Consider the following 17,075-nt stretch of genomic DNA (forward strand, 5'->3'; position numbering starts at 1 on the left):
CTCAGTGTCCTATACCATATGTTCAATTTTTGTGGCAATTAAAAAGAGGGTAGTTCATCGATTAATCTAACTTATTAAGGAAAAAGCAATTCTTTGTCTCTACTTTCTTCCTCCAAACCAAATTCAGCATGTTGAAATTCAAATATTTTAATAGTTTTGGCATGGAGGTTTAAGACATTTTATCTTCACCATTGTCCTGCAATTGTGTTTATACTGGTCTTATATGGCATGTCGTTGGTAAAGAATCTCAGCAATGGAACAGAATTTATAGAGCATCTAAACCAACCTCTGCTCATTATAGGAACTTCCTCTACAGCACCCCCAGAAGATGTTCAACTGGATTTAATTTGAATTATTGCTGTGCCAGGGAACTCAGCATATTGATCAAGTTGCAGTATTGGTGGCCTCTATCAGAGGTCAAGAATTAAGATCCTCATAAAATACTTATTGGCTATCTACTATAAGGACTGCATTACCGGGCCCTGGCCAGGTAGCTCAGTTGGTTAGAGCATCATTCTGATACTCCAAGGTTGCAGGTTCAATCCTTGGTCAGGGCACATACAATCAACCAATGAATGCATAAATAAGTGGAAAAACAAATTGATTTTTTTCCCCTCTCTTTCTTTCCTCCTTCTTTTTGCTCTAAGGTCAGTAAGTTACCAAACGCACTTTGGGGGACATGCAAGAGAAGTATGATATTACACTTGTGCTCTAGAACTGTGGTTCCTAAACTGTGTGCCTCGGCACCTCAGGACACTGATGCTCCATGAGATATTTCAAGTTTCTGAGGAAAACGACATGATCAACAATCTGTCAAGCACTACACAAACTACCAGATCAAGGTAGTTTACAGTTTCAACATTAGCTTGTGCTATACTCCTTTTTGATAATCTCCTATCTTTGTAAAACTGGGTTTTTGGCAGTCATTATCAACACAGAATAGGAAAGAAATGTGGCAGGTTCCCATCTGATTCCAAGGTTTGGGAAACTGTGCAGTGCCCAACAGGAGAACACATCCCATGAGTAAATAACTGTGGGTGGGTACTTTCAAAATAAGACAGTGATATTTTCTTTCAATTTATGTGCTGTATTTTTTTTTCTCAAATAGATAATTGTTAGGATATTACAAATTAAGTTGCTTGGTTCTAACTACTTAATAAATTAAACTGCTATGTATTTTTTTTGGACTAAGGGGCTCTGTGGACAACTCTTAAGACTCCAAGAGCACCAAGATCTGAAACAGTTTGAGAACTTCTCTAGGCGCTCACAGCTGAGTTTCAGAGACCAGAGTCATAACAGTGATGCAATCGAGATGCAAACAGTAAGCTTACACACTCTCACTGAATCAGCAGACATTTCAGGAATACAGGGAGCACAGTCTGGGACGGATTCAAATGAGTGTGACTAGCGTGGCCACGGTGGGGTGGGAAGGGCTGACCACAGATAGTTGAAAAGGCCTTTCTAAAAGCAAAGAGAATTGGGAATGAGGACATTGGTCTGGCTGGGGGGTTGGAGAAACAGCTGAGGAGTCAGGAGCTTTAATCTGGGGAAAGTAGGGGAGGTATTAGGTTACAGGAGCAATACCAGTTAAAACCAGTGTTTTAGGGAGATTAATCCTAGTAGGGGTAGTGGATGGACTGGAGGGGTGAGAAGGTGGGAAATTACACGAGCTGAAAAAGCAATGCATCTACATAGTATAAGCCTGATATAACAGAGAGTAGGTGTTAGCCTTCTCCCTTAGCAGCTTCACTACACAGGGTCCACACTGTAAAATTCCCCAAACTATAACCCTGACAATATGAATCATAGCCCTTACTATGTGCTTGGAAAGCTGCTGTTTTTGGATTCTCTCTAACTGGAGCACACTGGAATCAAGTTTTTAGAAATTCTGCTTGGAGACCAAAGCCTTGCCCCTATGCAAGTATACAGAAGAATGGTTAAGCATGGAATAGGAGAAAAAATACTTAATTGGGAGTCAGAAGACTTCAAGTTGAATCTCAATTTGACCACAAACTCACCAAAGAGTGGTCCTAGGCCTCAGCTTCATCACTCTGAAAATGAGGGCTCTACAAGTAAAAGGAGAAGAAACACTAAATGCCAAAGAAGGCTCGTGTCTACCTGATGCACCAGGTCCAATCTTTTTGTGTAGTGCTAAGTAGAGCCAAAAGTGTGGTTTTAATATTTCATTTCAATTTGCATCAAGCATTTATGTTAACAAAGGGCTCTATATTATTAAAAGATCATAATCTGGGCTCCTGTAAACTATTATTACTATAATAGCAGTGAATGTATACAACAGACCAGAATATTGGCAGAGACTTCTGGGAAACAAAAATCAGCCTTATATACCAAAGTTGTCCCATGATTATGGCTCACAGACAACATTTAAAATAATAATTAAGCCACTGATCTGCTTTGTGTCTACAGGGAACAATCAAGCTCTGTACAACCTGCATTAAGACAGAGAAGGAGTAGCCAGATCTGATGGGGAGAAGACTATGGAAAATCAGGGGAAATCAGGCGGCAGAATAACAGACTTAGAACTTGAAATAATTGTGAACACAAGAAAGACCCAATAAAGGCTGCATCAGAAAGTCCTATAGCTTTTTGTTTATTTTATTTTAATTTAAGCAATAAAGCTTTATGTTTCCTTTCTAGCTTCAGAAGAAAATATTAGCCCATAAAGCACTCCTGATTCTTTACTCAAACTGGATACAGGATCAAATAAGACAGTATTGGGGTCCTGTGATGGACCGGTGATGGGATTAGTCACTGTCCGCCATGAATCACAGAATAGGTCTCTGGCTTTTTAAATGGCCTCCAGGTAGTGCAGTCTTTGAGAATCCAGAAATGTCTTTTTAGAGGCACTGGTCTAGTGAGAGCATGGAGCTCCAGCCTCAAACAGCTCCCAGAGGAGACCAGGATAAACACGGCCATCGTCAGCATCTACATGCAGGTCTGTGTCATAGCTTTTGCTAGGGTAGGGGGTGTGCGTGTTTTACTGTGGGGTAAGGGAGGGGATGGAAAGGGAGGGGGAAGAAAAAAAATTCTCTCATCCCTGGGAAACTAGCAAAATTACTTCCCTCCATGAGTTTGTGCAAATGAAATCTCCATCTCCCACCCCTGCTTACAGGTCAGCGAACCCATTCATGGATTAGGAAGTGACCACAAGCATTAGTGTGAAAAGAGGGGCGTGGCAGTGGAAACAGTTGGAGAGAATGCGGTATCCTGTTTAACTTGGCCTTACTAATGCCAAACCCTTTCTCTGTGAATGCTTCTTTAGTTAAAGAGAGATAAAGTCTTCTGTCCAATGGCCTTGCCTCTCATAAAATGGGATATTCACCACACTTACAAAACCATTCTCACTGCCTCATTTAACCTCTCCTGCATTAATCTCCTCATCTGCGAGACAGGCATATAAGTCTGAACATATTTACATCGTAGGGCTGTTGTGTGCAAAAATGCCTGGAAATAAGTGTGGTGTACTTGCAAAGGTAATACAATATAGTGTAAGTCTTTACAGTGCAAATGATCCATGTTACCACCACCATATACTTTGTATCTATTGGCCATTGAGTTAAAAGAAAATAAAGGGTGAATGTGAGAAGTTAAATAAAACTAGATAAAGTGTGCTGGTGACCAGAACTAAGGAAGACCCCTCTAGAGCCATATTTATGAACAATGGTAAAACATAAACTTGGTATTCATAGCTACTAGACTAATGGACACCAGCAATGACTACCTGAAGCTTCAGAGAGCTTAGCGAGTTAGCACTGGTACAAACAAAATCTCAAATATGGCTGCAGGTAAATAAATAAGCCTAATTCTTCATGTCCTAACATGTTCTCTGCCCCTCCTCTCCCCAGTCCTTAGGAATTGCCTGCAGCCCTTCTGTCGCAGAAATAGCTATTGAAGATGTTTGGTTTGCGTATTCCCACTCTTTATAGACAATTAGAACAGGAGCTGCCGACATCACCAAGGCTGTGAGTTGGGGATATTTCTTACTCTGCTTCTTGATATGAGACCACATAAGAGTAAGGGTGTTCAAGGACTTCAGTGCCCTGTCTCTCTTTAGGATTATGTACTTTATCCCTCCCGCAATAAAATCCATCAACAACGCATGACTACCTGTAGCAATAAGCCCAAATCTCCATTTCCTGCTCAGTATTTTCCATTCTATTACCCTACCTTATCTATCCAAATGTCTCTCTCATTACTTCCCAACCTCCCATTTCACCCCCATGCATGCCTACCTTCAAGCCTTCAATCATCTTGTGCTCCTTAATTCTGTCTACACTACAAGATCCATGACAAGCCCTGCCTCCTTTCCCAAGCATTCTAGCCCACGGCCATCTTATTACAACTCATCAGATCTTGCACTGTATGCTTTGGCTATGTGCACACATAGGCACCCAGACAGTATCAGAGTTGGACGAGGCCTTAAAGAGCATGTGTTCTAAACATCTACAGGCTGCACAAATTCCTTCCACAGTGCCTTTGACAACTGGCCTCTGGGGGTCTCTTCAGTTGGCATGAGGAGTGACATGAGTTACGTCCTCCATAAGTGGCACATCTGTGCCTCATCACAGGGCTCCCTATTCCATTCCGGATCAGTATCTTCAAGTGTAGGAAAAGGTCTTTGTCAACCTGAACTAGAGATCCTTTTCTGTAACTTCTCCCTAGTGCCAGCTTGGCCTTTACACACCTCACACAGGCCAGCACTACAGGTGTTTGAGGATGGAACACAGGCACCCTTTTGTTTTCTTTTCTTTCACCTAACTACTTATTCTTTGTTTGAGAATGTTCCTGGTATCATGGTTTCTGGTCCTGGTTCTCGACGTCCTTTAGCATCTTTAAGTTTAGTCATGTGGAGTCAGTACTCCAGGCATTGGTCTGGCTATTTAATTTCTAGAAATGTACCTTCGAAAGTGCAGAAGCTATGTGATTATGCCCCTTCACACCACTGCTTCATTCATATTGTGCTTGTGAGTGTCGAAACTCTCATTTCACAGGTGCTATTTATTACATTTACCCCATCCTATACCCATGGGAAAATTTTTAAAAGATCTAAGAAGGACTTACATTTGTGCTTGTTGTATTTCATGCCTTATGCCTTATACCTGTCATGATTTCTTTAGTTCTCTTCCCGGCTTAGCATCATCCATGAATTTGCTAGACATGCCAGATTAGTCATCTCAATCATGGATAAAAATGCTGAAAAAGTCAGTATTGAGGACTTAATCTTTTTGGCCTATCACCTTCCCTTCAGGTTCCAAACTGTGCTTTGTGCAATACTATACATATAACAAATTCTTGTATATAATTGTTGAATTCTACCAAATTCCACCCAATATTAAAAAAAAAACCATTTACGACAACATGAATGGACCTTGAGAATATTATACTGAGTGAAATAAGTAAATTAGAAAAAGCTAATAAGAACTGCATGATTTCACACATAGGTGGGACATAAAACTGAGACTTATGGACATAGATAAAAGTGAAGTAAGTGGTTACCTGGGTGGGGGGGATGTGTGTGGGGGAAATGGAGTAAAGAGGGACAAATATACAGTGACAGAAAATTATTTGACTTTGGGTGATGAGTACACAACACAATCAATAGTTCAAATGCTATAGAGATGTGTACCCGAAACCTATGTACTCTTATTGACCAATGTCACCCTGTTAAATTTAATTTTTTAAATAAAATTTAAAAACATGTATTATATTTGCATGGTCTTATGGAATCTATCTAATTCTTTCTTGCTGGGTTCTTCTCTCTTTCTAAGCCTCCTCTATAGTCCTCAGAACTCTGGGAACACGATGTAGCCTGCAAAGCCCAAGGAATAAACATTATGTCAATAACATGTTCTTTAAATCCTTTTGTAGCATCTATCCTGATTGTCTGCAAGGTCAGTTTGTAGAAAACCCATTGCATTAAAGAAGATAACATCTGTGAATCCTCTGATTTCCTGTTTGGCTTTAAAGTCAATATAATAATAGCTTCTTGTAGATATTTTTACTGTAGGATAAACAGACTAAGCTCCACTTTTAAATACAAGGATTTGAGTATGGCAGTACATGCCAAAATGGGGGCTTCTGTGTACCTCCTGTAAAATAATCTTCCCATCGTGTTCCTTACGTAGAACAGTTCAAGATGGTTAACATTAACACGTTGAAAGGGGAATGTGATGGTGATAATCCTCTTTAAATGCAATCCCCTTACCCAAGATAACTCAATCATACTCAGGAGAAAGAAAAATCCTACTTTGACAGAAAATGCAAGTAGGAATTTGTACATAATGAGAGCTCAGTGGCTATCTGTTGATTCTAAGAGCTAAACACTTGGTCAGCTTAGAAAACACTGTATCATGAGGTTTGGGGACCAGTAAAATAGGACTAAGGTCCTGGGGTATATGTTTCTCTTCTCTGCCAGATTGTGGGATCAGGCATGACTGCTCAGAAAGGATGGGGATGCCACCCACCCTCCCCATGACCTGCTTGGTAGATGAGGCAGGAGGACCAAGAGTGTATTAGAATGTGTATGGGAGGGAAGGGTCGAAAAAGCATTTCTAAAATTACCATTACTTTGGGGGGGGGGGGTTTTGGTCACAATAGGCAATAAATAATTTGAAATTCTTAAATGATATTAAGTAGGAGACGGATGAGTATAGATGAAAAAAAGTTGAGAACCCCCACTAATCTAGGTTGATAGAGGTCAGAATAGTGGTAATCTACCTTTGGGATTATGGGTGTTAGAGGGGTCAAAGGAGGCTTTAGAAAATGTTCTAAATCTTGATCTGGGTGGTATTTATATAGATGTATAGATAATAAAAAAATCATTGAGGCCCTGGCAGGTTGGCTCAGCGGTAGAGCGTCGGCCTGGCGTGCAGGGGACCCGGGGTTCGATTCCTGGCCAGGGCACATAGGAGAAGCGCCCATTTGCTTCTCCACCCCCCCCCCCCTCCTTCCTCTCTGTCTCTCTCTTCCCCTCCTGCAGCCAAGGCTCCATTGGAGCAAAGATGGCCCGGGCGCTGGGGATGGCTCCTTGGCCTCTGCCCCAGGCGCTAGAGTGGCTCTGGTCGCGGCAGAGCGACGCCCCGGAGGGGCAGAGCATCGCCCCCTGGTGGGCAGAGCGTTGCCCCTGGTGGGCAAGCCGGGTGGATCCCGGTCGGGCGCATGCGGGAGTCTGTCTGACTGTCTTTCCCTGTTTCCAGCTTCAGAAAAATACACACACACACAAAAAAAATCATTGAGATGTACACTGAAGATTTGTGCACTTAATTGTATATAAATTATATAACCCTCAATTAAAAGATTAAAAATAATAAAAGGATTGAGAACCATTGGCTTAATAACCTGGAACTTGGCTGTCCCTTGTAATCCATGGTGCTGGTATGGAGGGGGTGGTCAGCAATTTATTACTGGGATGTTTACAAGATACAAAAGGATGTTATTAACTTGGGGAGGCTGATAAATTATACCATCAATCAAAGTACTGTCATCTGTCAACAAACTGAATTCTAGCTCTTGGTAAGGCCTGATGTGGGGCCAGGTTGTCCCCTGCAGCCAGGAGCAGCAGCATGGATCCACAAAGAAGGGAGGGTGACAGTTGTGGGACAGCTTTACTGACCTCAAGAAGAAGGCCCTCTGGGGCCAAGCTACCCACCAAAGAGACACGGGTCTGCTGGCTTTAAACTAAGGAATGAAAGGTCCGAGGAGTGAGGCAGTGAGACCCTGGGGTCTTAGAAGAGCAAGAGGCCCAAACTCTACCAGACACTGAGCACTGCTGTTTCCACAGCTGCTGCTGGCACTGGGCCAGGCGCTCTGGGGCAGGCCATTTCCCCCTCACATATCAATATATTTCTATCATGAACTCTCCAGTTCAAAGGCAGGCAGAGCGGGAGAAGAGAGGCTAGAGAGAGACAGGAGAGGGGCCTTGGTATCAGGAGAGGGAAAACAGGGTTTTTAGGAAGTGGCTGCCTTGCTCCCACACATGTAGAATGAAGGGAGAGCCCATCTCAGACACCCACTGCATTACAGTTCTGTGACTGTCACAGTGACCTCAAGGGAAGGAAGATGGCAGATTTACCTACTATGTCCCCAGCATAGCACTAAGCGTTCTCAATAATGACTGTCTTTTTGGTCCTGACAACCCTGCAGAGGCAGGCCTCTTGACTATCATTTTACAGATAAAGACACTGCAGCCCATAAAGATGGCATGATTGGCCTACAGTCAGTCCACTGGCCAAAGGCCAGGACTTTCTCCATTGTACTAAGGCTCAAGACAAGATCTGAATCTCTTCTTAAAGCTCAACAAAGCTCTCTTTTGGGGCACTGCAGTATGGACCCAAGTCTATGGCCTAACTCAGGAATGTATTATGCAATTCATTGGTAGAGATTCTGTTTTTACTTCTGTTATGAGGATAATTATTCATTAACTTAAATAAGACTTCATACAGTATTCTGATGTTAGGAGAAATTAGTCAAATAATAACCTTAATACTTGCTTTGTGAAATGCAAAGAATATAGAATTCTAGGTTTTTGTGGTAAGTCACATACACTTACATTTTGCTTTGATATACATGTGGAACATATATCTCATAACAAAGAAATAACTAACTGACTAAAAACAGTATAGTAAACCGAATTTTGTGGCAAAATATATATAACAAAATCTACCATTTAAAAAAATTTTAAGCATACAGTTCAATAGCATCAAGTACATTCACACTGTTGTGCAACCATGCGATCATCCATCTCCAGAACTTTTCATCCCCAAACTGAAACTCTATCATTAAACACTAACTCCCCTATCTGTTCTCAAGAGTAATGGCTTACACAGTACTCTGCATAGGGCACATGGTTAGGAAATGCTTCTTGAAAAAAAGTGAGCTTTATATTCATAGAAAAAGACTATTATATAAATAAAAAAAGATTAAAGGGAGTTTATTTTTCCATAACTAAAGACTAATAGCATCCTTTGCCAAGAAGAATTAAGAGTAATTTATGATTTGTTTACCCTTCTGGCATCAGCTCTAATCATCTGTTGTGACCAAGACCTCTTGTTCTCTTAAGATGCATTAACAGGTGGTGGTGAAGTCTAAAGCTGGGAGTGAAAAGGAAGAGACTCCCGGCCAGCCAGAACTGGAGGCTAGTTGTTGAGCTGTCACCCAGTGGACAGGGACTCGGTGCTCTCCTAGGAAGCCTTCCTTGACAGGTTTGTGTGGCTTGGCAATGACCTTGTGGTGGAAATTCACCAAGGAGCCTGAATTTCAAGTTCTGGTGAGCAAAGCTTTCAGAGGTCTCCTGTGCAAAGAAGCAGCCTAGAGAAGGCAAAAGCCTCCCTAGTACCCTCTAGGTGAAAGTGGGGAAGTAGGTAAACAAGGAATACAAGGCTTTTTATTGCTTCCAGGGCACTGTGGAAGCATGGAACGCCTGAACCAATGGCCTCGTTTACTTTAGAATTTTCTGATCTAAATTAATGGCCCACAGCCCTACATGGAAAGGTTAGGAGGAAGGCTATTTGGTAGAGGGAAGTTTTCTGGGTTCAAAACACAAACGCGCGCGCACGCACACACACACACACACAAAAACAAACAAACAAAAAAAAACCAACTGACCACGGGGCCAGGAATGTACACAGCAATGGCCACTGGAACACTAGTTGGCTCCCCTTGTCTTTCTTTGGCTAAAGAAAAAAAAAACAAAAAACTGTCCACTATGACAACGCTGCTGTCCATGGTTTTTGACTCATCTGTTAATTGTTCAATAGCTTTTCCTTCCTTCCTGGAGAACATGCCCAACTCAGTGTTCCATACTCAAAACCCAAGGCTGGGGAGGTGATTCTGTGCTGGTGGACTTGGGACTAGTTGAGGGATGCTTGATTCCAAAAGAGGGGACGATAAATAGCTAAGTTTTGGAAGTAACTTTATGATGTTTGGATTTTGTGCTGGCACCAGGCTCTGGATTTTAAGCTCTTTGCTGTCATATGGTGTGCACACTTTCCAAGAAAAACTCTAAAATGAAAATACTTTATTGTCACAACCTTTGACTTCTTGATAGTCACACAAATACTGTAATCTCTTACAACATTTAATTTAATTTAAACTCAGTTTGCCTAAAGAAAAATTTAGTTTTGAATCTGCCTATTTCACTTCTTAAATAGCACCAGTCTTCTCTGTGGTGTCATTGTTTTGTTAGCTACAAGCCAAACTGTTATTTCACACATGTGAAAAGAAAATTGGCATAAAATCCATATGAACTAACATACTGGCAAAGGCGATGCAGGAGCTTGCCATTGAGAAGATTAGATTCCCAAGGACCTTCTCTAGAGGGTTCACTATCTACATACACATGTTCGATTTGAAGAAGTCGATTCCCGCCCCTGAGTTCAGGTAGTATTCAATAGTATAAGTTACCCTGAGCTTAAATATCTCAGTTGTACAAATAAATATGTAACACAAAAATAAATGGGCACTGATTAATAAGAAAATAGGAAGCTGAGAATTACTTTATTTTTATTCAAGTTTGAGCTTGTACATTTCAATTGTCTTCTTTATTTGCTTAATAAATAGGATGATTCATACTTTCCCCATAAGTAAGACCGATGAGATCATATTCAATGTATGTGGGGGAATGGGAGTTTTTCTTTTAAATATAAAATTTTTCTTTTTCTTATTAGGAAGGGAGGGAGGGAGAGAATAAGAGGGAGGAAAACATCAATATGTTGTTCCATTTATTTATACATTCATTGGTTGATTCTTGTATATATGTGTCCTGATTAGGGATAAAACCCACGACCTTGGTATATTGGGATGATGCTCGTTATAAAGCCAGGGCCAGTTTTTCAATTGTTTTTCTCTACTTTTAAGGCTTTTTGCTATTCAAGTCTGCTATTTTGTAGACTGTGTTGCCTTTGCACTCACAGATTCAAATATGGAACTAAACCAAGAGAGAAATGGAGAATTTTATTTGCCAGAACTATGGTAAGTGGTTTAATACTCTGAGGTAGTAGTTGGACACTGTGCTCCCTGAACCCTAAATCCCTAGTCCCTGGTGATAACGCAGCTGTGGCAGCTGTGCTGCCATAGCAGGCATCTGTAATTTGTGCCTGTCTCATCTGTCCAGGACCCTGCCTTTAGATCACACTAACGGGTTTTTTGAAATCAAGAATGACAATAGGTGGGGTCTGGCAATCACTTGAAACTCAGACACTTTTATAATTCAGTGTGTGTGTGTGTGTGTGTGTGTGTGTGTGTGTGACAGAGACAGAGAGAAGGACAGACAGGGACAGATAGGAAGGAGGAGAGATGAGAAGCATCAATTCTTCATTGCAGCACCTTCACCGTTCATAGATTGCTTTCTCATAAGTGCCTTGACCGGGGGCTACAGCAGAGCATGTGAACCCTTGCTCAAGCCAGGGACCTTGGGCTCAAGCCAGTGACCTTTGGGCTCAAGTCAGTGACCACAGGTTCATGTCTATGATCCCATGCTTAAGCCGGTGAGCCCAAGCTCAAGCCGGCGACCTTGGGGTTTCGAATTTGGGTTCTCTACATCCCAGTACGATGCTCTATCCACTGCGCCACCACCTGGGCAAGCTATAATTCAGTCTTACAAAAGAAAGAGATCCACTTTGATAAAACATATAAAAATAAAAATATTTTTAAAAGTTGGATACTTAAAATTTCTGTGTTCATTTTCTAAAATAATCAATGTCTCTAACAGAATTGTCAATCACAGGATTCCATCTTCTCTACCCCATCACCAGGTATAACATGTGATCCAGGCTTAGCCAATAATACAGTGCTATGTTCTTGGCAATAGTAATTAGTTCAGGGAGTGGGTATATTACTCAAGTAGGGCCAATCCGAGTCCTTCCCTAAGACAGATTTATGAAAGATGGAAGATATATCCTGCTTTCCACTGGAGTTGCGCGGCTGAGAAGACGAGAATCTGGAGCTACTAATGGCCACGTTTCCCGCTACAGAGGAGACTGGAAGCCTAACTCTTGGAATGAAGCCAAGCATGGGCAGGCTCAGCTGAGAGACAGACAGAAAGTGAGTCTTGGAGGGACTGAGTCCCAGTTCATAACCCTGTGCCCTGGTTCCTGCAGCTCTTCCTTTAATTCTGTAAGCATTTCCAGCAACATTCCAGCCACAAAAGCAAAAAATTTTCCCTCTTGGGGGAGGAAAGATTTGTAAGAATCAGGTCTTTGTCACTTACAACTGAAAGTTGTGAATAATGCAGCAGCCCATCTTAACTTGAGAATCATATTGTTACTAACTTCTTTAGTGATTAATGGCTTTCCAGGTGCATGTTAATTAATGTCACATATATTTTATAGTAACTTTTTGTTAGTGGCATATCTCAATTTATATGTAAAGAAAGAAATGCTGAAATCAGTAAATCAGAGTGGGAGAAAACATTACTGTGCTTATGTTAAGACAAGCAGAACACTATACAGTTCTACCCATTTCACACTTCTTAGCACATAGAGAAACGTAACATTCACCACTGAAGGTAGCGGCAGATTCAGGGGTTTGTAGCACAAAAATTCTTAACCACATCTTATTTTATCACCATTGTTCATCCACCTTATGGGACAAAAGAGGCCAAGAACCAGACTGGAGAAAAATAAAAGAAAAGCTTCATTCACAGAACTGCCGATTCTTCCTGTCCATATGTTTAGGTCCTATTACTTCCCCTACCCCAGAGCTGAACAGCTCAGAGATGCAGGCAGGTACAAACATGCGCCCTTTTAATTACACCACCAAAGTTGCTGCAATAACCAATTGCCAGTTAAATAATTATAATCAAGTGCCCATTGTGCGTAACAATCATTTAATGACTGCCATCCGAAAACACTATAATAAAGAGAGCTTTAATGAAGAAAACTGGAAAGGGGCCAAAGTTTTATGGCGGTTTGCTTAAAGGGAAAGAGAGCCATAATCTGTATTTAAGATTAAAAGAAGCCTTTAATCCAGATGCTCAACATTAAATAAGGGAGTGGAGTCGTGTTTTGATCAAAAGTTACTGCATGCATAAAAGAAAGTAATGTAAATGTTCTCTTAGCAAAAAGCTCCAGTAAATTGTATTAAGTAAGTGTTTGTAACCATTTGCTTTTGAAAAACATGAAAAAGAAGAAAAACATCTGATTTTCATTTGGACAAGAATACTCAGCTAAAATAATAAAAGGGAATAGAATTTTATTTAATTTGTATAGTATCATTGAAAATGGATGAGTTTCCATTCAATTTACCTGGTACCAGTAATAATTCTTCTATACTGACCCTATTTATTTTTGCTCTCACTTTACTAAGTCAGGCTTATATCTTCCAGAGGTATAATTATATTCTCACACAAAATCTTAATTGAAATGGTTTTGATGAGCTCAGCTCTAGCAAACAGTAGTTCTCATCTGAGGGGGAAAAAAAAGACCAAAATAAGAACCTCACCACATAAAAATCAGATTAACTGGCAGCTACTGCCACTGCTGGTGCATGGAGTATTTGGCTAAGAAATCAAGACTGCAATTCCTAGAATTGCAGCCATTTTCTATGAACTGATCTGTAGCCGGGCCAACCATAAACACCAGCACCTCTGGGCTCTGCTGGAGTGAACACTGAGAGAAAACTAAAAACAACATAGTCCTCTCAAGGAAGAGTAAGGAGAAAAGCAAAAATGAAACCAAAAGTGGTTCCTAAATGAGACCAGACTTAGGTCCCCATACTTCCAGGGACACAGAAGCAGGCCCCGCCCGACGACAGCTGCAGGAACTGTGCAGTGTGGTGTCTGTGCACAGAGGAACACTTGGGTCCTTGGGAAGTCAGGATGATGTCCTGGGCCAGTGAACAGATCTGAGTGTCTGAGGGAAACAAAGCATACCTGGGGGTCATTTTTTTTACTTAATATGAACATTTAGGGTACAACAAACTGCCCCAGGTCTGTTGAGATGCCCCAGAATGCCCAGGTCCTGACTGTTAGTGTGTGTACATATGTGAGTGCAACAGAGCCGATAGAGATTAACTGGGTTAAAAAAAAAAAATACCCATCTAACCTATCTATGGTACAGGACACAGACAAAATGGGCCAGGACAGGTTTTCTAAGACCACTTTAACTTAAAACTAACCTAGGGGATGGCATAGGAATTTAATTATGACACAGGGTTATTTCTGACGATCTAAGTTAAGGGTATCAACGATTTTCCTCCAGGAAGCTCCTGTTTGTAGATTGTGTTCGAGGGCCAGTGTATCGAATCCCTCCTGGTCTGTCAACTGCTGGGGATAACAGCATCAGCATCCGTTTTATTCAAGTCTCTCTGCAGCATTCACCCCAGCGGTTTGTACACAGTGCAGGCTGCCCTTTGATGTGTATTCCTACCCTGCTCCTCACTAGTCAGTAGGACCAGCTCTTCTCCTTTGCATCTCACACTCACTGCTAAACTCCAGTGGCCTTCCATGTGCTTCCTGGAGTTTCCCCTTCTAGGAGTTGGGCACCTGAAATATGCCCTACCTGTTCTCTTTCCTCACTAACCAGCATGATCAATACCTATGCTTTCTCCTGTTTCCTCTTTTGCAAAAGCTAACGTCAATAATAAACCCAGCTTATAAGGTGTGAGAGAGTGTGAGTGCTAGTGTGAGTGTGAATGTGTGTGTGCTTGATGAGAAATGCATATAAAGCCACATCCCCGGCACTGGTCAAGTATTCAATAAGTGGGAACTATTAACACACATCACTGCCTTTCGGAGAAAATCTAATTTCAAATCTGTTTGAAATTAGGTATATGAAAATGCCAATAATTATAACAATATAATTATCTTGCTCAACTACTCACCTTAAACACACTTGTTTCTACCTTTCTATACCCCAATCCTTTCCCTATATAGCCGCCAACACTTTAAGAAAATATGAATCACTCCCTATCACTCTCCTGCTTAAAATACAACACAAGCTGCTCCCATGGCTAGGAGAGCCCACACCACTTGCTCCCTGCCTGTGTCTCCAACCTCATTTCTTAGACTTCCTAGCACTCTCTTCTGAACTCACCATGCTTTAAGCACACTGGCCATATTTCCCCCATTTCTTAAACTAAACAAGCTTGTTCTCAACTTAGGTCTTTGCATAGGATGTTCCTTCTGACTACAGGCTCTTTCCCCTAAACCTCAGATGTCTGACTCCCTTCTTTGTATTCAGGTCTCAATTCAAAAACCACCTTCACTGAACTGCCAGTCTAACTTGTCTAAGTCCCGACCTCTATTCTCTGCTCCTCCACACCCCATACCCATTCATTCTATCCCAACATCCTGTTTCATTTTCATCTTTGGGCTCATCACTAGCTGAAAGTGTCTTTTATTTTTTGCTTGTTTATGAAACTAAAATGTAATAAGCTTCATGGAAACAAAGACCTTGCTTTCTTTTGACTACCACTGTATCTCCAGCACTTAGAAGGGCACTGGATACATATATCCAGAGAGCCTTGCACATGGCTGCCACTTACTGGGAATTCTGTAAGCCTTAGCTGATTTGAACTGTACTGAATTAACCAAGTGGCATATATCCAGGGTACAGATAAAAATCTTCCCTTAGCCACCCTCTTGTCAGATCAGATGTGCCATGAAGAGCTCATAACTGTGACCTATGCTTACCAAGGAGTATATGGGACGTACAAGACAGAGAGTATGAGGGTGAATGTATGTAAAGATAGGGCTCACCAGTGTTTCTGGGTTCAACAGAAGCGTGAGAAGACACAAATGTCTAAATTCACAGCACACAGTAAACAAAACAGTGTATTAGCATACAGCAAAACGGGTCAGGGTTACATTTAAAATAAACTCTTGCCCTGGCCGGTTGGCTCAGCGGTAGAGCGTCGGCCTAGCGTGCGGAGGACCCGGGTTCGATTCCCGGCCAGGGCACACAGGAGAAGCGCCCATTTGCTTCTCCACCCCTCCGCCGCGCTTTCCTCTCTGTCTCTCTCTTCCCCTCCCGCAGCCAAGGCTCCATTGGAGCAAAGATGGCCCGGGCGCTGGGGATGGCTCTGTGGCCTCTGCCTCAGGTGCTAGAGTAGCTCTGGTCGCAACATGGCGACGCCCAGGATGGGCAGAGCATCGCCCCCTGGTGGGCAGAGCGTCGCCCCATGGTGGGCGTGCCGGGTGGATCCTGGTCGGGCGCATGCGGGAGTCTGACTGTCTCTCCCTGTTTCCAGCTTCAGAAAAATTAAAAATAAATAAATAAATAAATAAACTCTTAATATTTATATATATTCCCAGTCAGGTTCGGATAGAAGTGGAGTGGGATTTGGAGGCAGCATTCACCATTTTCTGCACTTGAATATCATCATAAACTATACGATCTCAAAGAGCACTTAGAAACAAACCTATCTTGCTTTTTTGCAACAGGTTTGCCACCAGAACACAGGTGTCATGAAAACCACCACTATATCAAAGCCAAAATGGGAAAGGAAAAGGCTCATATTTAACAATGTCATCACTGGACACACAGATTCCAGCTCATCTACCACCACTGGCCATCTGATCTACAAATGTGGTGGGAGCGACAAAAGGACCATCGAGAAATTTGAGAAGGGGGCTGCTGAGATGGGGAGGGGCTCCGTCAAGCACACTGGGTGTTGGATAAACAGAAAGCTGGACGTGGGCGTGGTATCACCACTGATACCTCCCTGTGGAAACTTGAGACAGCAAGCATTATGTGACCATCACCCCAGGACAGAGAGACCGTATCAAAAACAGGACTACAGGCACAGCTCAGGCTGACTGTGCTGCTTTGACTGTTGCTGCTGGTGTTGCAACTGAGTGAGAAGACCCTTGAGCACGCCCCTCTGGCTTACACACTGGATGTGAAACAACTGATTGCTGGTGTTAGCAAAACAGATTCCAGTGAGCCACCCTATAGCCAGAGGAGATATGAGGAAATCGTTAAAGAAGTCAGCACCTGCATTAAGAAAATGGGCTACAACCCTGACACAGTAGCATGTGTAGCAGTTTCTGGTTGGAATGGTGACAACATGCCAGAGCCGAGTGCTAACACACCTGGTTCAAGAGACGGAGAGTTCAC

The 17,075-nt window shown here is 42.1% G+C and overlaps 1 protein-coding gene across 3 annotated transcripts in view; it reads right to left on the reverse strand.

The window, feature by feature from the left end:
• Positions 1–17,075, reverse strand: part of ATG7 (autophagy related 7) — a 309,278-nt gene that overhangs the window by 61,606 nt on the left and 230,597 nt on the right. For 2 of the 3 annotated variants that reach the window (XM_066351846.1, XM_066351844.1), the window contains exon 19: positions 2,019–2,066. The exons of the other annotated variant lie outside the window; for it this stretch is intronic. In XM_066351846.1, the coding sequence (XP_066207943.1) occupies positions 2,031–2,066 (36 nt within the window). In that variant the 3' untranslated portion in view covers positions 2,019–2,030. Of the gene's footprint in view, positions 1–2,018; positions 2,067–17,075 lie in introns of those variants that run through there. 3 annotated transcript variants of the gene reach the window in all.

Source organism: Saccopteryx leptura, chromosome 10 (genome assembly GCF_036850995.1).
Source record: "Saccopteryx leptura isolate mSacLep1 chromosome 10, mSacLep1_pri_phased_curated, whole genome shotgun sequence".
NCBI lineage: Eukaryota > Metazoa > Chordata > Mammalia > Chiroptera > Emballonuridae > Saccopteryx > Saccopteryx leptura.